Source organism: Artemia franciscana, chromosome 11, assembly GCF_032884065.1.
Source record: "Artemia franciscana chromosome 11, ASM3288406v1, whole genome shotgun sequence".
NCBI classification, from domain to species: domain Eukaryota; kingdom Metazoa; phylum Arthropoda; class Branchiopoda; order Anostraca; family Artemiidae; genus Artemia; species Artemia franciscana.
In genome coordinates, this window is record NC_088873.1 from 2,639,133 (window position 1) to 2,662,702 (window position 23,570).

General features: G+C 34.6%; 2 protein-coding genes across 5 annotated transcripts in view; one reads left to right on the forward strand and one right to left on the reverse strand.

The window, feature by feature from the left end:
- The window catches only part of LOC136032686 (uncharacterized), a 101,634-nt gene extending 99,623 nt beyond the window's left edge, over positions 1–2,011 (forward strand). For all 3 annotated transcript variants that reach the window (XM_065712985.1, XM_065712986.1, XM_065712987.1), the window contains one exon: positions 1,624–2,011. In XM_065712985.1, the coding sequence (XP_065569057.1) occupies positions 1,624–1,920 (297 nt within the window). In that variant the 3' untranslated portion in view covers positions 1,921–2,011. The remainder of the gene's footprint in view (positions 1–1,623) is intronic.
- Positions 2,012–10,311: 8,300 nt separating this feature from the next.
- The window catches only part of LOC136032689 (cholinesterase 1-like), a 52,857-nt gene continuing 39,598 nt past the window's right edge, over positions 10,312–23,570 (reverse strand). For both annotated transcript variants that reach the window (XM_065712989.1, XM_065712988.1), the window contains 4 exons: positions 19,900–20,087; positions 14,990–15,134; positions 12,965–13,226; positions 10,312–10,447 (listed from right to left, as the gene is read on the reverse strand). In XM_065712989.1, the coding sequence (XP_065569061.1) occupies positions 10,372–10,447; positions 12,965–13,226; positions 14,990–15,134; positions 19,900–20,087 (671 nt within the window). In that variant the 3' untranslated portion in view covers positions 10,312–10,371. The remainder of the gene's footprint in view (positions 10,448–12,964; positions 13,227–14,989; positions 15,135–19,899; positions 20,088–23,570) is intronic.

The window sequence follows — 23,570 nt, forward strand, 5'->3', positions numbered from 1 at the left end:
ATTCTAAAGCGTTTATGTCCACATTGGAACTACGCCCAAGACAGCTGGACTATGAAACCTTTCTAATATTCTGATTTGGGAAATATATTCTACGAAATAACCAATTCCACACGAGGAGAATTCCCATATCCTACTTACTAGAACGATTAAGCTATTGATTACGTGTTTCCTATGACTGTAATAATTGAGATGCAGAGGGGAAAATCGATTACTAGAAATTACTTACAATTGGTATGCAATTCCATGTTAAGTAATGATTTAGAGAGTGTCATCAGGTAATATTGCTATCAGAAATGAAAAAAGGCAGATATACCATTTGTGGCTAGAATATGCTACACCTTCATACATGATCAACAGTTTTTCCTTTTCCTCTTTATTAAAAAGAATGTTACATTTATATTAAGGGCATTTTTGAATCAGCATAACTATGTGCATAGGCCAAAAGATACTTAAATTGCATAGTTAAAGTCATGGCCAATTGTAGAAAAAGCCAAGACAGACTGTCCTATTAAGTGGGCATCAAGTCAAGGTTAATTTTACCCCTTTGATTGCCATTGTTACTGTCTCCCATTTATGCTGCACTATTGGGCTGCCTATTGTTCAATATGAGTTCTTTGAAGACTTAATAAAAAAGAACGAACTATGTTCTCGCAAGTAAAAAATTACAAAGACCCTGAAAAATTATTAGCAACTCGTCTGTGCTAACAAAAATGCAATCATAAACTTTTAACTAATATAATAGTTAAAATTAGTAAATATAATAGTAAACATAATTGTAATTAATAGTATAGTAGTAATTATAGTAATAGTAATATTATATTAATAGTATTATATAGTAATATAATAGAAAAAGTAATAATATGTAGTAATAGTATAGCAGTAATAATAGTAGTAATTAATATTATATTAAACATAATAGTAAAAAATAGGTAAAATAATATAATAAACATAAACTTTTAACTAAAATAAAGCTCGCTATTTTAATGAAGCAATGAGGAAATATGGGTGTTTCAAATTAGGCATGTTTAGAATTAAGAACTAATAATAATGATTAATAAGAATTAATAAGCGTCTGTAGTATGGAGCAAACTGAAGAAGCTCTAATATACTTTATTATACTGCTACAAAAGAATTCTAAAAATTAATTTCGGCTATACAAAAATCATTTTTGTCATTTTTGTATATCATTTTGTCATTTTTGTATTTCTTAAGGTATATTTATATACTAAATTATATATAAGGTAACTAGTTCTTAAAAATTCCGGAAATATGGAGAAATGTAAAGAGTAAGTTTACTTGAGCTGATTTTATAGATGTATGTTGCATATGCTAGGAAGCAATAGTTTCAACTTTGCTCTTTACTTTTACCAGAAAAACTTTATTTCGTTAATATCAGGTAAAGTTGATGTGATTGAGTTTTGTTTTGTATTTTACTGTAATTATAGTTAAAAGCTGATAGAGGCGATTTAACCACCCGTTGCGCAAGTCTTTTGCAAATAAAACCAGAAATATTTAAAAAGATGCTGCTCGGTGAAGTGCAATGTACAAATATTTTCTTCTCATTAGAAGTTTGTATGAATATTAAGTAAAGCTGATATAGTATAAATTTTCTTGTAATTGCAGTTGGAAGTTGAAAGAGCCATACATATATGCATGGTCAGCGTGAAACAGGAATATGGAGGACAAGGGATAGCAAAACGGCTTTTAGAACATACTGAGACCCTTGCTGCAGACAAAGGAATTATCGCTTTTTTCGCAGAAGCAACTGGAAATTATTCAGCTGCGGCTTTTATAAAGAAAGGCTTCAAAATTTTTAAAGAATTACCTTATAAGGAGTATGAATTCAATGGAGAGAAACCTTTTGGTGATATGAAAAAACACAATGCACTGAGACTAGTTACTAAGAAACTAAAAATTTGATCTATTTTTATACTTATTTTTGTAAAAAAAAAAAGAAGGTAAACCATAATAAACAGTTAAACGGAACTTCGGGTAAATTAGATAGAAAATACATTTTTTTTTTACTGAAGGAAACGAGCAGCATTAAAACTTCAGACAAACAGAAATTATTCTGTATTCAGAGGGTGCTACCCATTTCTTAATACCCCTCTCTTTACACTAAAACTTTTAGAAACTTTAAAAAATCTTGCTCTGATTCTAATTACGCGGCCCTTGTGTTTCAGGAATCCTTATTAAAGAATTGAGACAAGAGGTAAAACTTAATGTATTGAGTGGAGTATTGATAAGGGTGGATCATTAATATTTGAAGTAGTTTGTGTTCGTTTTAACTTTTAGTGTTACTCCTAACTCTCAGTAGAAAAAATATATTTAAAAAAGTCATATTCTCATAATTTTGCAAATAATCCCAGGAAATCTACCCCCTTTGTGGAATACCCCCCATTAAAAGTAAAACGAACAGAAATTAGACCAAATAGCTGAGTCAAACTAAAACGAGAAAAAATTAACATGAGTAGGGCTGATAACCCCCATCCCTTTTCAAATCCAGAACATAATTTGCGCTATTTTTAAGAACAAATTACGTTTTAAGTGTTTCATTTTTTAGTAAAAAATTATCAAAACTTAAAGGAATAAATATCGGCATATGTCAATTAAACTGGCAACCCACGGTCATTTTGTTGTTGTTGTTTTTATGGCACTTGGTATTTACCAAGTGGCATATAGCAAGCGCAAATTCTGTCGGTCGGTCAGTCTCTCGGTCTGTCTGTCCTGGTTTTGCTAGTTTAGGAACTTCAAGATAAGCTAGGACGATGAAATTTGGCAGGCATTTCAGGGACCAGACCAGCTTAAATTAGCAAGAGTATTTTCCTCGATTCGACCATCTGGGGGGAATGGGGGGACGGTTATGTCGGAGAAATTTGACAAAATGAGGTATTTTTAACTTACAAAAAGGTGTTCGGATCTTCATGACATTTAATATTTAGAAGGATATTGAGTCTCAGAGCTCTTATTTTAAGTTCTGACTGGATCCGTTGACATTGGGGGGAGTTGAGGGGGAAACCTAAAATCTTAGAAAACGATTAGAGTGGAGGGATCGAAATGAAACTTGATGCAGAAAATTAGCACAAGTTCTAGATACGTGACTGGCATAACAGGAATGGATTTGCTCTCTTTGGGGGATTTGGTGGGAGGGTTCAATTCTGGAAAATTAGAAAAAATGAGGTATTTTTAACTTACGAAGGAGTGATCAAATCTTAATGAAATTTCGTATATAGCTGGACCTAATAGCTCAGATCTTTTATTTTATATCCCGACTGTATCCAGTGACTTCGGGGGGGGAGAGCCGGAAATCTTGGAAAACACTTAAAACGGAGAGATCAGGATGAAACTTGGTGGAAAGAATAAGCACAAGTCCAAGATACGTGACTGAAATAACTAGACCAGATCCGCTCTCTTTGCTGGAGTTGGGGGGGGGGAGTAATTCAGAAAAATTAGAAAAAATAAGGTATTTTTTACTTACGAAGGGGTGTTAAGATATTAATGAAATTTGATATTTAGAAGGATCTTGTGTTTTAGAACTCTCATTTTAAATCCTGACCAGATCCAGTGACATTGGGGGGGGGGGTGCTTAAGTTGGAGGGGGAAACCGGAATTCTTGGAAAACGTGAAAATTGAGGTCTCTTTATCTTACGAATGGGTGATCAGATCTTAATGAAACTTGATATATAAAGGATTTTGTGTCTCAGATGCTTCATTTTAATTCGAATCGGATCCGGAGACATCGAGGGTTGGAGCGGGGAAACAGAAATCTTGGAAAATACTTAGAGTGGAGAGATCAGGAAGAAACTTGATTGGAAGAATAAGCACAAGTTATAGATACATGATTGACATAGTTGGGGATCCGTTCGCTTTGGGGGAGCTGGTGGATGTTAATTTGGAAAAATTAGAAAAATTGAGGTATTTTTAACTTAAGAACGGGTGACCAGATCTTTATGAAATTTGATGTTTAGAAGGTACTCATGTCTCAGAGCTCTTATTTCAAATCCCGACTAGATTTGTTGACAATGGGGAGTTGGAGGGGGAACCAGAAATCTTGGATAACACTTAGAGTGGAGGTATCGGGATGAAACTTGGTGGGTAAAATAAGCAAATGTCGTAGATACGTGATTGAAGTAACCGGACCGGATCCGGTCTCTTTGGGAGAGTTAGGGGGTGGGGTTCAGTGCTTTGGCGAGTTTGGTGCTTCTGGACGTGCTAGAACGATGAAAATCGGTAGGCGTGTCAGGGAGCTGCACATACTGACTCGATAAAGTCATTTACCTATCTGCATATATTGACTTGATAAAGTCATTCGACCATCTAGGGAGATGAACGAAGAAGAAAAATTAGATTGGGTGATCGGATCTTAATGAATTTTGATGCTTAGAAGGACCTCGTTACTCAGAGCTTTATTTTAAGTCCCGACCGGCATTAAGCCTCTGATTTTCCTTTTAAATTAATCTATTGATTCTTAGAATTTTGCTAGAGCTCATAGCATATGAGCTCCTGGCTCTTGCCTCTTCCGCCTCATCACAAGTGCCATATGAGCTCTTAGGTCTTGTTTTTTTGTTGTTGTTTTTTTTCAGTGAAGTGCAAGTTACGGTCTGGTCTTGAGAAGGCATTGGGGTTATTAGCCCTACTCATGTTAATTTTTACTCGTTTTGAGTTTGACTCGGCTATTTATTGTAGTTTCTGTCCAATTTGAGTTTCATTGACTTATTAACAGCAATTTGAGGTAATTTTGCGCTTGGAAGATTATTTGACTCTATTTCTGCTCATATTTGGCTTACTGAAGCTCTTTGCTTTTCTTTGAAATACTCGTTTTGTGGCTAAAGTTTTTTAAATCAATTTGTGTTCATTTATTATTTACATAATCTTTCTCAGTTTTTGTAACTTTTCGGTTTTTTCTATAAGAATTCTTAATCCAGACACAAAAATTTTAATTTAATTTTATAAGTCCTAAAGTTGACCTGAAAAATAAAACTTAATATCGTTCTCAAAAGATTATATCTCTGCTCTTGACAACCTGTACACATTTACACTCTTTTTATTTATTTAAATTGTAAGAGTGGAAGTAGTATTTGTAGTAGCCTCAAACGTTTCAGCTTTATATCCCCAGTCGTTATCGATATATTGCTGAGGTGTCAGATTGGCAACCGTAAGCACAATGACTTTACATTTCGTTTAAAGAACCATTTAGTTTTAAAGTACAATGGTTCAATTGCATAACTCTGAGGGCGGGGGTGGACATTTCTAATATTCCCAAAGACAGAGTTACTGAACCGTTCTACAATGCTGAACCAAATGGTTGTAAATTTTCAAAATTTTGACTGGATGCGTTTGGAAAATGAATGGGCGTGAGAGAAGCGCTGCTTATCCTCCAGTTTCTTTTTGCTCTTTAAAAGAGCACAAGAGCTTTTATTTGGAATCGAATAGCTCCTTTAAAAGTTTCATTGATATTTATGGCTATTACAGAGTGGTTTTGCCTATGACAGGCTATGCTATGACAGTTCTATGCCAAATTGGAAAGTGGCATGCATACAGTTTTTTTTTGTTTAATTGAAACTCCTCCTAAGCGTAGCCTGAAAGTTTCGCCTAAATACCCTTAGCGTCATTAGTTTTAGTGACTATAGTGGTAGTTTTAAAAGTATACGCACAGTGCCTTTTGGCTAGTTCAAAATGCTCCACAACTTTCCCTTAAAGGTCCAACTTAATGATATAATTTGTTCTTCAGATTTTGCTTTGTCACCGCTTTGAAAGCTCGCAGGCTTATAGTTTAAGCTCAACGTCCGCCTAATTATTCCTTAAGATTCACCTTAATACCCTTAGCTAGCGCAGTAACGATAGCTGTTTAAGTATTAGTAGCAGCATTCGCATAACACCTTTGGTTTCTTCATCCCCTTCATCACGTAATGAAAGTTTTATCATCAAAGTTTTATCACGTAATGAAAGTTAATATCATCAATCATTCCTATGCATAACTGAAGTGTGTGCTTGACAACCTGTGTGGACATAGTGTGTTTCAAATTAAACCCATACAGTTTCTATATATCCCAATTTTCTGGCCTTAACACCCTGAGTTTTTAATAGCAGTAGCAGTAGTAGTAGCAGTAGAATTAATAGTAGTAGCCTAAGCTTTAGTGGTAGCAGTAGTAATAACAGTAACAGTAATAATAGCATGAATAGATGCAGTAGCATTAGGATGCAAATATTTTCTTTTGGCTAGTTTACCATCTCTCACAACAAGCCCTGTTAGTTTCAAATTCATGCACAAAGTTGTTCCTAAGATATTGCTGTTACACCCTTTTGGCAACCTACATGTAGATGCCTTGTTGTGATTCAGTTCACGTCCCCCCCCCCTAAAAATTCCTTGATAATTTCACCTTCATACCCTTAGGCATAGTTGTAATAGTAGTCACAACAGTGAAATTACTAGTAATAGTATTGACATGTTGCTTTTTGATAAGTAGAATATCCCTCTCATCAAGTCCTTGAATAGGGAGGCCTTGAATATACTGGGTTGGAGGAAGTGCATGTGTAGATGTGTAGATGTGACCTCAGGCGGCTTGGTGCTGCGGTGAGTTATTATTATTAGTAGTAGTGGTATCAAGTCCTGGAAGTTTCAACTTAATACAATTAGCCGTTGCTATGACATTACTGATATAGCGGTACTACAACTAGCAGCAGTAGTATTAACGTATTAACTTTTGGTCAGTAGAAAATCCCTCTCATCAAGTTCTAGAAGTCTCAACTTAATATAATTAGGCATTGCTATAACATTACTGATATGTCCTTTTGATAACCATCATATGCTTCTTAAAACTTTTATCTCAATGCTCTTAGTCTTAAAGTAGTTGAAATAGAAGTAGTAGTAGTAGTAGTAGCAATTGTAGCAGTAACAATAGAATTAGCAGTAATGTACACATAGTCCTTTTTTGTGAGATGATCTTTCCCTTTAAGCATTCTCTAAAAGTTCTAACTTAATGCAACAATTAATTAACTTAACGCAATATTGACAATGCGCATGCACTTGATTGCACTTGAAAGACGTCTTTCAAGAAAAGAATTTTGTAAAAAATTTTACAAAATCAAAATCAAACGTCTTTTGATTTTGTAAAATTTTTCCTTTAATACTGTAAATGGAGTAGTGTGGCAGTTGTATTAGTAGTGGTAGCATGCAAATATTACCTTTTTAATCATCCCCTCGTGATTTCCTGAATTTTCCGAATTAATATAGTCAGTTATGCCATACTCAGTTATTAGGGGGGTTGATTGCTATCCATCCACTTTTGACTCTTAAAAAGGGCACTAAAGCTTCCAACTTCCTATCAAATGAGCTCCATCCGGTCCAAAGTTTATACGATACACGTTCCATAAAAACTTTATACGGCTCGACGCATAACTTACAACCCTTGTCCATGGGCTCTTGGGGTTTGTGTCCCCCCTAAAAATATTGTTATACGATTTTTGGATTATTGACAACAAAAAAGCTATCTCACAATTTCAACTGAATGCATTTCAGGAAAAGAGGTTGTATGAGAGGGGCTGGGGGCTAGCTGCTCTCCGTCATGCGTGACTCTTAAAAGATTAAAATTTTGAGAAAGCCTCTTCTAAAGTTCCACGACCACCCCTTCCATAAAATTTTTATATGCCCATAGGGCGTAACCTACAACCCTTACCCCGGACTCTGGGGGATTCTGTCAACCACAAAAGCTTTGTTATATGCTCTTTGGACTATTTTTGAACAAATGGCTATCTCAAAACTTGTATCGAACACATTTGGGGAAAATATGCCCGGGGGAGGAGTGTGTTGCCTTATATTAAAATCCTTGCAATGAGGGCTGTGGGGGATGTCATCCTTAAAGACATGATTTCCAGACCTTTCAACTACGCTGAACAAAATAGCTGTCTCAAAATTTTTATTAAATGTGTTTTTGGGACTTGATGGGCATTGGAGGGGGTTTGTGCCCTCCAGTCACTTTTGACCATTGAAAAAGGCACTAACCCTTTCAATTTCCAATCGAACGAACCTTTTTTATGGTACTTGGTATTAACCAAGTGACATTTAGCAATCGCAAATTCTGTCGGTCCCGGTTTTGCTACTTTAGGCACTTCCAGGTAAGCTAGGACGAGGAAATTTGGCAGGCGTATCTGGGACCGGACCAGATTAAATTAGAAATACTGCTTTTCTCGATTTGACCACCTGGGGGCGTGTGGGGGGCCCGTTAATTAAGAAAAAATAGAAAAATGAAGTATTTTGAACTTACGAACGGTTGATTAGATCTTAGTGAAATTTGATGTTTGGAAGGATATCGTGTCTCAGAGCTGTTATTTTCAATCCCGACCGGATCTGGTGACATTGGGGTGGGGGTGGGAGGTGGAAACCTAAAATCTCAGAAAACACTTAGAGTGGAGGGATCGGGATGAAACTTGGTGGAAAAAATAAGCATAAGTACTAGATACATGATTGACATAACCGGAACGGATCCACTCTCTTTGGGGTATTTGGGGGGGGGGTTTAATTCTGAAAAATTAGAAAAAATGAGGTATTTTTAACTTACGAACGGGTGATCGGATCTCAATAAAATTTAATATTTAGAAGGAAATTGTATCTCAAAGCTCTTATTGTAAATCCCGACCGGATCTGGTGACACTGGGGAGTTTGGTCGGAGGCCTAAAATCATGAAAAACGCTTAGATTGGAGGGATCGAGATGAAAATTGGTGGTGAAAATAAGCAGAAGTCTTCGATACGTGATTTAGATAATTGAAACGGACCCGCTCTATTGGGGGGGGAGAGGGTTAATTCTGAAAAATTAGAAAATTACGTATTTTTAACTTACGAAGGAGTGATCAGATCTTCATGAAACTTCATATTTAGAAGGACCTCGTAACTCGGATCTCTTATTTTAAATCTCAACCAGATCCAGCGTCATTGGGGGGGGGGGCAGTTTGGGGGACCGGAAATCTTTGAAATACTTTAAGCGGAGAGATCAGGCTGAAACTGGGTGGGAAGAATCATAACCTGTTTAAGATACGTGACTGACATTAGCGGACTGGACCTGCTCTCTTTGGTAGAGTTTGGGGGGGGGTAATTCAGAAAAATGAGGCATTTGTAACTTACAAACGGATCACCAGATCTTAGTGAAATTTGATATTTAGAAGGATCGTGTGCTTTAAAGCTCTAATTTTGAATTCCAACCAGAACCTGTGACATTGAGGAAAGTTGGAAGGGGAAAAGAAGTTCTTGGAAAACGTGAAAATTGGGGTATTTTTATCTTACGAATAGGTGATCGGATCTTAATGAAACTTGATATATATAAAAGGATCTTATTTCTCAGATGCTCCGAATTCGATTCGAATTGGATCAGGGGACATAGGGGGTTGGAGGAGGGAAACAGAAATCTTGGAAAACGCTTAGAGTGGAGAGATCGGGATGAAAATTGATGGGAAGAATAAGCACAAGTTCTAGATACGTGATTGACATAGTTGGAACAGATCTGTTCTCTTTGGAGGAGCTGGGGGGTGTTGATTTGAGAAAATTAGAAAAATTGAGGTATTTTTAACTTAAGAACGGGTGACCGGATCTTAAGGAAAGTTTTTAGTTAGAAGGAATTCATGTCTCAGGGCTCTTATTTCAAATCCCGACCAGATCTGTTTGCACTGGGGGGAGTTCGAGGGGGAAATCTGGAATACGCTTGGAGTGGAGGAATCGGGATAAAGCTTGGTGCATAGAATAAGCAAATGTCTTTGATACGTGATTGACGTAAGCGTACTGGACTCGCTCTCTTTGGGGGAGTTAGGGGGAGGGGTTCAGTGATTTGGCGAGTTTGGTGCTTTTGGACGTGCTAGGACGATGAAAATTGGTAGGCGTGTCAGGGAACTGCACAAATTGACTTAATAAAGTCGCTTTCCCAGATTCGACCATCAGGGAGGCTAAAGGGAGAGGAAAAACTAGGAAAAATGAGGTATTTGTAACTTACGAGTGGGTGATCGGATCTTAATGAATTTTGATATTTAGAAGGACATTGTGATTCAGAGCTCTTATTTTAAATCCTGACTGGCATTAAGCCTCTGATTTTCCTTTTAAATCAATCTATTGATTCTTAGAATTTTGTTAGAGCTCATACCATATGAGCTCTTGGCTCTTAGCTCTTCTTGCCTCGTCACAAGTGCCATATGAGCTCTTAGCTCTTTTTGAAGCTTCTGCAACAACAAGTGGTCATCTCAAAATTTCTATCAGATGCATTTAAAAAAGAACACGAGGTGTAGAGGGTATTCACCCTCTAATTACTCTGAACATCAGTGTTTAGTCGTTGTTGTACGAAGTATTTAATTTTATTCCAGAGCATTTACACAAGACTTCAGACAGATGATCATAACTCATCTTTTGTCTTCGAACTGGTTTTTATCTTTGCAGACAATAGAGAAGGTACTTCAACAGTCCAAAATCTGAAAAAAAGTATATTTTAGAAATAAAATATCTTGGCTCAAAAATACAGCTATTCTTTGAAAGATTTCAAGTTCTGTTTCTAAGGAATGTAAGTAAAGAGTTTTGCCATAGCACAAAATGTACAATTATGAAAATCTACAGTTGCACAGGATAAAAATAAATAACTAAAAGAATCTTAGGCTCCTCAGAGACTTTGTGCGTGTTTTGACTCCAAGGGAAGACACTGTTCTAAGACTGCAAGCACAAGAACATACGAAATTACATGTCCATAATTTTACAACTCATTCTCATCGGCTTCCAAATTGAATTCATGCATTGAAAAATACAAGTAGTCTCTAAAAAAGAGGGGGGGGGGAGAAAATAATAGATTATGTATCAATAGATTGCATAACTTTATTCTTTTCGTATCACTCCATTAAATTTTGTTCTTTAAACAGAGACGAGTCTGATTCATAAAATTACATGTCATAGCCCACTTTCACATCCAGCATTCGATAATACGTCAAAAGATAAAATGTCTCACCCATCTTTTCAAAATTTGCTTCCCTTGGGTATAATGTCAAATTGCCGTATGTCAACAGCCGTATGTTTAATTCAAAGAAGTATTTTTTATATGCAAATTGCATGTGTTTAAATTTCGATAGATGGAATGTGTAGAAACATGGATATAATGAAATAGTAGGTTAGGAAATAGTAAAAACATACGGCGATGGGATCAAAAACATTAATCTAAAATTATAAAAAAGACATTTAACTGGTGCAATCAGCAGTGAGTGCAAATATTTATCTTAGGAGAAAATATGTCTTGGAGGGCTAAAAACGAATTTGTGTGAATCCTATAGATATTTATTAGGAGTTATTATGATTATAATGCTCATAAGAGACAAGGACCAAACCTAAAGTAAAGTTTCTTACGAGCCATTCAACATCCAATTATTGATTTATGCGACTTGTTCTGTTTTTCTTATCATTTGCAAAGAAAAAACACTTCCAGTTGGTTTTTTTCTTGCTTGTATTTATTCATTTAGTTTCTATTTAATTTCCTTATTTTCTTATTTTATTTATTCAATGCGCAGGAAGATAAAACTCCCCTAGATATAGAATTGGAGAAGTTTTTTGGGTCCTAGATAAAGGGGCTACCAAAACGAATTAATTTCTTGGAGATTTTGATAGTTTATGACAGAAAATAGGTTTAAAAATTAGTGTTACGAAGACAAAGTCGTTCAGATAAGGAATAAATAAGGGTGACGGGGTGATATAAGATAACGAGAAACGATCTAGTGGACAGCTTACTTACTTGTTTAGTATTATTAGAAAAAACGATGGATTTAATGAAGATGTAAAAATTGGAATGACCAAAGAGGAGGATGTTCCAAGTTTAAAAAAAAAAAAAAAAACTTTAGAATAATGGAGAGAAAATCTGCAAACTATGATTACAACTTTGGAAGCCGGCGCAATTGGACTTGCAAAAGGCTGAAAAAGATTTGCTTATTGTTTTTCAGAGGTATTTTCTAGAGATTGTGTTAGGTATCCGTTTTACAAGCCGAATATCAAGCAATAATTTGTGGGAAAAGTGTGGTCTTATCCAACTTCCAAGAGCTATAATATAGGAATGGTTAAGATGGCTTGGCTACGTTTTTCAGATAAATTCTGACAGGCTACGAGAGACTATGTTTTTTGGCCACCCATTTAGGGACAAATGAAAAGTAGGTCACTTGCGTATGGGATGGATTAAAGTAAATTACAATTTGAGCAAGAATTGAAAATAATTTCGAAAAATTTGAAAATTGTGGAGGAACCTAGAGCCCAAGTTCCCTCTCTCCTCATATGTAAGTGACTGGAACTAGGGACAATTAATTTCAATAAGGGTAACTAACCAATAGTTTAGAAAAATGGCTGAAATGGATCAAAATCGTAACTGAAGAATATATGTTATTAAGGTAGTGGACCACTTACAGGTAGCTTATCCAGTATTGTACCAACGTGTGTTAAATACAGCTAATAATCACGGCAAACACCTTACTACAACTTTGGTATAATACGAATTTTCTTTTAAGTTGGCAATTCATTTCAGTAAGTATTCCTTCCAGCAGTAAGTATTATGCCCATTGTCCACATTCCACCGCTAATACTTATATCCTCAATAAACCTTTATCAGTTCAAATAAATTTCCGTTGGATCATGAAATATATATAGTTTAGCAAAAATCAAATTCCCTTCATTTCATGACGTCATTCATAGAGCAGGTAATGGCAAGCACAGAGGTCTTAACTTGCTGATCGGTTAATCGTGACTGAATATTACAATGTTCCTTTCAAAAGGGGATATTGACAAGAATACTACCCACTTGTTTTGTGTCTTTGTTGGAGTTTTACTTCATCTTTGAATAAGCCCAATTTCATTTAGTGACTGCACAAATTCAACAAGTGTACATCATCTCAGACTGGATGTCCAACCGGTTGTGGATATTCACCCTCAACTGATTAACAACGAAATGTTTTTAAAAATAGACTTACCTAATAAAGCCAGACTTCCAATTTTCCTTTACTTCAAGAGGGTCATTAATCTTTAGTACTATGTCCTTAGAAGGAGTTGATGGCGGCCAAGGGACCTTAACAGTTTCTGTCATTTTAAATGTAGGAACACCGTATTTCAAAAAGTTTGTTATGAGTGGCACGTATATACTTTTGCTAAAGTCAACGTCATCTGATGACATGGAGTATTCATCTGACCATACGTTATTGAACAGGTACTGTAGATCATCTCCATGTGCAACACCTGAAAGACAATTTAACATTTTCAAATGTAGATCAAATGATGTAACGGAGGGGGTAAAGATATAGCATAAATGTGTGCCAAACATTGCACAAAGATCTGAGAGTAGAATGAGACAAACCAGACGCTGCCCTTGGCACTAAAAACCCTGTATGCTCCTTATTTCAAAACTCTAATTCAATATCGAGCCTTTCCCGTTACATGATCAATTTCCCGAATTCTTACCCCAATTTTGACAGCTATTTCTGATATTCTCTTACATTTTAGCCCTAATTCAATAATTATCCTTTCTGGACACATCATCTTTCCCGCAACTCCCTATCTATCCTTATGAAAAAAAATCATATTCCAAAGTTCTGTCCCCCCCCACACTTAAAAAAATACCAGGCCGCATTGTACGAATAAGTGATCATTATATTCACTTTTCTTTACTATTTTTCAATCTTGAACAAAATACATGCTTAACAAACACAATATTTTTTACAAATAAAGTAATTTGAGTGTTTTCAACTTTAAGCAAATGTATTAGCTTATAAGCTAGACTATTTTGTTAGAATGCGTGGAGTTCCGCATCCAGAAAGAATATGTTTAACCTAAAGGCCCTTATTTCGAACATAGCCACGCAAAATTAATAACAGAATACCATGCGTCAAAAAAAATATGTTTTTGACCGCAATCAATATGTTGCAAGTCTTCTTAGGAACCCTAGAAACCCTAACATATTTCTTATCGTCCTATCCTTTTTCATCCACCTATTCCAAATATAAGAAAGCAAATTACGTCAACCGAAGGTGGCATACATGCACAATATATCTTTACAGTGCACAGGGTGCACAAAGTGTCCCATGAGCCACTTCTTATTTTCATGTCCCCCTCATTTTCAAACCCAAACCCCGATTTTCACATTCAGATTCCCACAAATCCATGGTGTAATACTTCAAAATGCTGCATATGGAGGAAAAAAAGTCATTTCACATCTTCACTTCTTCGTGCCATAGGCAACCATCAGCAGAGTCAAGCCTTCGAAAGGAGAAAAGGGTACTAATAGAAATTTAATTAGAATGTCAAATCTTACCCTTTGCACCCGGTATAAGAGTTGACCCTATGGCCAGTTGCCCAGAATGAACAGTTGAATTACCTATCACCCACTGACTCTAATAATAGGAGAAGAAAAGAGTACGAAATTCTTGAGTAATTTATCAAGTGATTTAAATTATAATAGGATCCACCTCAACAATGTGTGCCAGGTAACGACCAGTGACTTTGGAAAGTCATGAAACAATCTTCCAGATAATGATCCGAAAAGGAAGGGGAAAGGGTGCCATTCATTGAGGTACAAATTTATTTATTCAAAGATAGTAAATGCTAATTTTCTTTTTAATACATGTGAGGTTTTAAACCCCCACTGGGTTTAAGTTTGATTCCCAGCAATCTGTTTTTATAATAGAGGACTGTATATTTCTCCCCAAAAACTAATTCCACGTATGGTGGAATTAGTTTGACAAAGTTTAACAATTAATTTTACAATTCCACTTTGACAAAGAAGTTAAAAACGAATACAATTTTGTACCTCCAGCTCTAAATATCATGGAAAAGTTGTAGAACTTTTGGAAATAAAAGTCGAAATAAAGTATATTGTATTCTGCATTTTCTCTTGACCCTTAGTTTTATATTCATTTCAACAGGGTAAAATGCTGGATATATATTTTTTTTTACACTATTAATCCCAGGCCTCGTCACTTTTAGAATTTTTCAGGGAGACTTACCCAAGCTTCCTTTTCCAGTTTGAAGTTTTGCTATTGAATACTGTCCCATGTAGTTAAAAACATAGCGAAAGACAATGTGACTCTTATTTGTCAGAAGTTTAACAAAGTTGTCAGTACATCTAGTGTATAGCAGATCTGTTAATACCTAAAAATAAATAATTATTTTAGGTAAGCTAGATAAGCAAGCACTTTTATCGACAGAAATTTTCTTCTGCCGGTATTTGATCCAAATCCATCACGAAAAAAAGTTTCTATTAATCACTCCAGGTGACTGTGAAAATAATTAATATAACATATTTTCACTAGTCAAAACTAGTTTCAAAGCCTCCGTGTTTACTGAACTTTCAACCCCCCAAAAAATCCCCGAGGAAAAGTTGCCATGGAAAATATCCAAATTACACCCTCCCCGCAAACCAGGTAAATCCACTCCCCTAGAATATTTTTTCCTGTAAAATACCTGCTCCGTACTTCATTCCCTGGCAAATTCTCCCTACGTACAAAATTGAGCATTCAAGGGGAAATTAAGACAAATAATAAGAATGAAGATAAGAAGAAATTATGAAAATTCTACTTGTATTCAAAAATACATGCAGAACATATGTTGTCGAATCAAAAAGTCTGGGGTAACGAACTGGAGGCCCAAATTAAAAGCGACTCAGGAAATAGCAAGCAAAACTCTAACATAAGAAATTTTTATAACAGCTTATGCATCAGAAAGATTAACTTCTTATACTGAATCCAAACATATAAAGTTCAAAGTTCACTAAGTTTAATGTTACACATCAAACATCCCAACAAAGAAAATTTACCTGATTTTCAAAAAATAGAGAAAATATAACAAGAAGTGCTATCGTTTATCCCAAAAGAAGTTACGAAAATACATCAACAGATCCAGCTTATTAAAGATCCCTACTAAGAAGATTCTAAGCTCCTATCTACAAAAATGTAGAATTTTGTATTTTTTTTTTCCGGAAGAAAGATCATGGATATGCGTTTATTTGTTTCTTTTATGAGCTAATTTGAATAGCAATACCACTCCAGTGAGCAAAAATGACATGGAAGTCAGTAAAAATCCATTCCCCCCCCAAAAAAACAACATTTTAACTACTAATACAACTATCCAAAACTCGACCAAGTCCATGGGAAATAATAACTTGAGCTTTTTAGTCCCAGCCTGTTATTTTTGTACATTTCCCTCAACTGGGGGCTATATTAACCAAAACCCTAAACAAAGAAATTTTGATAACGATTAAAATATCAAAGAAATTGGTTTTTATGCTGATTCCTAATATATATTAATCATTAGGTTTAATATTTAACGTTAAACACCGTGAACCTGACATAATATTCTCAATTTTGAAAAAAATCCCAGAAACAACAACTGATGGTAATAGAAATTACCATTGAATTCAGGATACCAAAGGACCTCACTGTAAAGATTTCAAGCTCCTCTCTACAAAAATTTGAATTTGAACAATTTCCCAAAAGGAAAATCAAGGATCCGTGCTCATTTGTTTATTTTCATGAAACGATTTTAACAGTAGAATGACCTTAATCAGTTGGTAAAGATAACAAGCCAAAAATTAAAATCCAATGCCACCCCCCTCACCCAAACATTTTGGTCAGTGAAGTCTCTGGTGGGTACGAAACAGAGTCCATGGGAAGTAAGTAATTGTACTTCTTAGTCCCAGCCTGATATATCTGTGAACTTCCATCATTAAAAGTAGTTATTATGATAATTCTACTGATGTTCCAAAAAAAGGCAGAATATATGGAGTAGAATATGGCGTTAAGTCAAACACTTCATGGTAACAAATTGTAAGAAAGACTAACCCAGGGCAATTGTAACCCAAAATCTAGGAAAAGGGATTTTAATAACAACCAATACATATATTTTTTGTGCTGACTCAAAATATATAAAGTTCATTAAGTTTATTAATACACATCAAGCGCCATGAGCCATAAATATGAAAGGATAATTTGCTCCTTAGTTCCAGCTGTTCATGGTAAATTAAATTTTGTTTGAAAAAGCTGATCTTATAAAAAGGGTCTTTCGACACTTAAATTTCCATATGATGTCCATCAGGTATTTTTTCAGGGTTATTCATTTCTATGTCACATGGGTAGGTGGTCATGAATGCCCCAGAGTCACATTAAAGGTCAACAAACCTTATCGAATAATGACCGGATAAACTGTTCAATATTGCATATACAAAAAAAAAAAAAAAAAAAAAAAAAAAAACTGAGAATCGGCAATACTATCAGAACAGAACAGCTTAATTTTACGAATTAAACTATTTTGTTTTAAATATAGGTACGAAGCATTGAAGGTTTAAAGATAAGCTGAAAAAGTTCTGAGCACCAGGAAGATAAGTAAATGAGCCAAGATCAAAATATTAGAGCTACAGTAATGGCAGTGGTCAAATACGGCTTGAAAACAAGGGCGTTTCAAAGGAAGAAACAAATTTGTTTTGTTAAATGTTTTCCAGAGGGATAGTGCAAGGGTAGTTGCAGATGCCCGTTTGACTGAACGTATGTCAAATAAAAATGTACCATAAATGTAGCCTTATCCTACTTTCTAGGGTTATAATAAAGGACTGGTGGACAAGACCCGGATAAGAAGACGTCAAGAGGTTGGAAGAGGTCACCATTAAAGATTTAAAGAAAATTTAAGCTTCATAGAAGGAATAAAGAGGGAAGCTTTGAATAGATTTAAATAGTGGAAAATTGTGCGCAGTAGTGTTGTCCTAAAACTTTGCTTTGAAAAAAAAATGTGACTAAAGATCATTTTAGGTTGGTTTCCTATAATGTAAATATCAAACATTGGAAATATCAAAGCATCCTCAATCACAAGCACTTAGTAAAAAGTGATGTGTTTCCCATCTATTTTTAACCAGCAGCTTCCTATGAAAAATTTGATCCTAGAAACTTAAAAAAGGCCAATTTGATTTGAAATTGAATTTATTAGAGCCACTTTTAAGAGTTAAAATTGATGAGATTGAAAAAAAATTGTATCTTTTCAGAAAAAAATGCATTTTCTGGCAGAAAAGCAACATTCAGAATGAAATGGCACACATGAGTTTTGAGAAAACTAAAATTTGTCAACACACAGTAATGTTGACGGAATGAAAACCCTTTAAAATTCTGTTTTAAAATCTTCTCCTTTTACAGACAAAAAAGAGCAATAAACATAGCAATCTACTTTGAAACGAACACTTAAACACGTCTCTATGATATTTTGGTGCCCCAGATGCGGCAAAGAAAAAAATAAGAAGAAAGAAAGAAAGGTGACAGAAAAAAGAAAACACATCACTACTTTCCTTGCTAAAAAGGAATTTCCTTCAAACTCAAGTTGGGGGGCTGTAATTCTTCTATGTGGGGTTTCTGGATACTAGATTACAATAGTGCCATTTTTTTTCCAATTTGACAAGTTTTTGGCAGGTTTTCGGGCTGTTTGTTAAATTCTTATGATATAGAAATATGGTAAAGCATTATTCAGGAAGCAGTAAAGTATTTAGCAGAAATTACAATAGTGCCATTTTTTTCAATTTGACAAGTTTTTGGCAGGTTTTCAGGCTATTTGTTAAATTCTTATGATATAGAAATATGGTAAAGCATTGTTCAGGAAGCATTTAGCAGTAAAGCATTTAGCAGAATTTAAAATAGTGCCATTTTTTTCAATTTGACAAGTTTTTGGCAGGTTTTCAGGCTATTTGTTAAATTCTTATGATATAGAAATATGGTAAAGCATTATTCAGGAAGCATTTAGCAGTAAAGTTACTGAGCAGTAGCTCAGTAAAGCAGGACATAGCATTTGCGAATATTCTCCAAATTAGGTTGATTTGATTTTTGACAATGTTTATTCTGATAGAGGCATTGTTCATAGCCCCGATAGTTACAACTTTGTTTAGCAGTTCCACAACTGGCAGTAAAAACTACAGTTCCTAGTCTTATAAGTTACCCAAACTCTTTGGTTTATTTTTTTCTGAGAAAAAATAAACAATTCTACCTATTTTAATGCGCTGATCAGTAGCTTTGAATTTTAAAGTCTATGATATAGCTTCTGCAGTTCAAATCTCTATCCAAGTTTAAGATTAATATCATGGATGCCAAAGATTATGAGTAACTTATCAGAGCAGGAACTGGCAATAGTGTCGGCAAAAATAAATATTACCACCACGTAACATTTGGCGATACTTGGCATTTTTTCATGTTAATAATAAAAGTAATTAGTTTAATTAGTGTACTTGATATGATTAGGCTAGCAACAAGAGCTTTATGGCCGTTCCTGAACGGACAATAATTACAAAGCTTGAAAATTGTCAAGCGTTCTCAAATGCTAGATGGCGTGGATAGTCTTTTTGTAGACACTAGCGCCAGTACCTACTCTTATAAGTTAACCATACTCTTCGGCACCCATGATATTATAATTAAACTTGGATAGAGATTTGAACTGCAAAAGCCATATCCTAGACTTTAGAATTCACAGCGACTGATGAACGCACTGAAATAGATAGAATTGCTTAGCTTTTTTCTCAAAATTCACTGCAGACTTACAAGGAAAGATCTCTGTTGGCTAAAGCTGCAGTAATTATATCCTGACTTTAAATATAATTTTTTCTTTAACATGTTCTTGAAAAAGATGTCTTGTAAATAGAATGTCTACTAAGGTAAACGGGATTCCTAATTGCATATAAATTATGTGGTTGTTTTAGTTGCTTAGAGCGTAATTGCTTCCAAAACGAAATAATTGTTTCACGATTTCCAGTTAAAAGCTTGGAAACTTTTGAATCAGAACATATTATAAATATTAGGAAAGTCAATATTTAATATTTACAGACCTGTTGCTAAAAACCCTTTTTTACGTCATAATGAAATTGGCGAATTGATAAAACAATCCCATGGCTAACCTCAACATATTTAGATCTAAATTGAGTTTCATCTTCAAGGTCAGCGTTCATGAAATAGCGCTTTCTAATGGCTCTTGTGAGAGGTACAAGCCTTTTTCTGAAAGAGGTCAAAGCTAAAAGAATCCGTGGAAGATGTTGATCTATAAATGAATCTTCATACCTGCCAGAGCCAAACGCATTTAAAGTCACTATAAATAAAATAAGTAAGGTTATTAGAGGTGACACGGGTTATAGATTAAGTTAAACACAATCGATTCTTACCACATTAAACAAAACAAAAACAAGTTTTTCAACTAAAAGTAAGGAGAAACACTAAAACTTGAAACGAAAAAAAAATTATTAAGTATACGAGAGATTGCCCCCTCCTCGACACCTTGCTCTATAGACTAAAGTTTTTAATACTTTTCAAAAAGCTTCTTATTTTTCTAGTTAAACGAGCCTTGCGTTTCGAGATCCGTTCTCAAAGAATTGGGAAAAAATCTAAACCTCAATGTAAAGGGCAAGGCGTTGAGGAGGGGGTGACCCCCTCACATATTTTTGCTGTTCGTTTTAATTTTTAATACTGCTCCTTACTTTCCGTTGAAAAACCCTTTTTTGATTTAATTTCTAATTGTTTTTTTTTTTTTAAATAATACCAAATAATATGGCTCCACCTCCATGAGAGAAACCCAATTCCTCATGGGTATACACTCTAGACAAGTCAATCCTGGTGAAAATTTACCCCAAACAATTGCACTTAACATCTCCAAGCGTAAAATTGAGTCGGCAAAGAGAAACCAAGACATAAGAGAACTTCGTACAGGAATTTTGGCAAATTCACCCACTGTAAAATTTCTCCTGATAAATTCATCCCCAGGAAAATCCCTCCCCATAGAAAGTTCTTCCCATGAAAAATCCCCCCCCCAGTAGAAAATTTGTCTCCCTGGCCTAAAAAATGTATGCATACCTCCCAATAACAAATATTATACATAGATAATAGGCAAATCTCACAGCTTAAATCATTTTTCCCTGGGTCAATTGGGGGCCATATTATCTTCAGAGACATAGTTATTCAGGCTTTCAACTATTTTGAACAAAAATGGCTATCTCATAGTTTTATCGGACGATTTTGAGAAAAAAGGGTTGCGGAAGGGGGCCTAGCTGCACTCCAATCTTTTTGGTCATTTAAAAAGGGAAATAAGCGCACATCAGTGATCTTTCTATTGGCAGAAACCAATTCCAAAATCTTGAGGGTAGGACCTTAAAATCTCTATAGTAGGGTTCTCTGATACGCTGAATCTCATGGTGTGATTTTCATGTAGAATCTTTTTCTACATGAGGGGGTGTTTACCCCTTTTTTTGAAAATCAGACAAATTTTCTCAGGATCATAGCCTTTGATGGGCAAGACTAAACTTAAAAGATTTATATATTTGGAATCAGCATAATATGTCAGTCCTTTTGATATATCTATTGGTAAAAAATTCCGTTTATTAGAGTTTCAGTTAATATTGAGCCAGGTCGCTCCTTACTTACGGTTAGTTACTGCGAACTCTTTGATAATTTTATACTGAAGACACTGAATTTTGCTATGTAAAACAATTAGGCACAGAGATAGACTCAAGAAACAGAGGCTGGATAGTTCTAGCAATTACCATTTATTTCATTCTAAAATAGGGTAAATAAAATAAATCTTGCTGATCAGCAAACCCACCCCTGACCTGTTGCAAAATCATCCAGCAGCTTATCCCACAAGAAGAGATTTCTTAATAGAGGATATGAAATCAAGTACAGTGAAGACATCAAAATTCTATTATCATGAAAACGTCACTAAAAGAAGACATTTTAACCATTTTTGACTCAAAATTTTGGTGAGATGAAAGATAATTATGATGTGAAAAAAACCCACCCCCCAAAAAAAATTATATAAGACTACGCTTCCTTACATTTAATTAAGGTGGTGTCTAGAACAAACTGGGGGGGGGGGGTATTCCTCTTGCATCTTAAGCACAAGCGAGACAATCTGTATCTATCCAAATCATCTTAATATTACCAACACTGAAGGGTTTAAAAGCACTTTTTTCATTTTTTATTGACATCAAAGTTAGATCCACTGGAAAATAATTCCTTGATGCAAATTTTGTTCAAACAATAATAAAAAGGCTATAACAAAAAACTTTAGTAAAAACTGTAATGAGCTATAATAAAAAACAATAATAACTGTAATAAAAAACATTACAAATTATAAATCTAAGTTAAAAACGCAAAATAAATAGTAATTTCCCCAAAATACCAACAATAAAAGAAAATCAAGTTTATATTACGATTCTTAAATCCCAACTCTCTTCAACATAAAATATCTTCATCATAAAAGAGTCCCCTTTGACTTAAGAGGTTATTATGCATGTATCCATAATTTCAATACATCCCAATTTTTGGGTGAAATTTTCTGTTTTTTCTAAGCCCTGTATCGTAAAGCCTCTATGTTTCCTTAACATGATTTTATTGTCAATATTTCTTGTTGCATAAGAACTATCAAACTAACATTGACCTGTTTCAGGCCGTTAACAGGAATCCCAAAAAACTGATGGTTTTTTTTCAGACTAGAAAATCTCCGCTTGCCAATTTGAAAAAAAGAACAGTAAGCCTATCCTAGAGCTTTTCTTTGTCCTTATATCTAGTTGCGTAAAAATTCAAACTATAACTTGCCAATTTGGATCTTTAAATATCAATTTGCAAAAACTGTTAATTTTTCAGGACAAAAATCTCCGTTTGCAAATTTAAAAAAAGAACTGTATTCTAGAGCTATATTGTTTTTTTGTCGTTATATCTTGTTCCCTAAAAACTCAAGCTAACACTGGCCAATTTCGATCTTTAAATATCAATTTGTAAAAACTATAGTTTTTTCCAGCCTGAAAATCTCCGTTCAACAATTAAAAAAAAGAATTATTTCTTAAGGCCTATCCTTTTTTTATTATTATTTTCATATTTTCTTGCACAAAATCTCAAACTGATACTGGCCAGTTTTGATCTTTAAATATCAATTCGCAAAAACCGATATTTTTTCCAGATCAGAAAATCTCCGTTTGGCAATTTTAAAAAAATGAACTGTATCCTAGAGCCTCTCTTTTTTATTATTTTTCTTATATCTTGTTGCACAAAAACTCAAACTAACACTGGCCAATTTGATCTTTAAATATCAATTCGCGAAAACTCATAGTTCTTCAGGCCAGAAACTCTCCACTTGACAATTTAGAAAAAAAATTGTATTCTAGAGCCTATACTGTTTTGTTGATTTTTTTTTTTTTTTTTTTGTACTTACATCTTGTTTTAGAAAAACCCAAACTAGCACTGGCCAATTTTGATCTTTAAATATTGATTTGTAAAAACTGATGGTTTTTAACGCCAAAAATCTCCGTTTGCCAATTTAAAAAAAATGAACTGTATCCTAGAGCCTCCCTTTTTATTATTTTTCTTATATCTTGTTGCACAAAAACTCAAACTAACACTGGCCAATTTGATCTTTAAATATCAATTCGCGAAAACTCATAGTTCTTCAGGCCAGAAACTCTCCACTTGACAATTTAGAAAAAAAACTGTATTCTAGAGCCTATACTGTTTTGTTGTTTTTTGTACTTATATCTTGTTTAAAAAAACCAAACTAGCACTGGCCAATTTTGATCTTTAAATATTG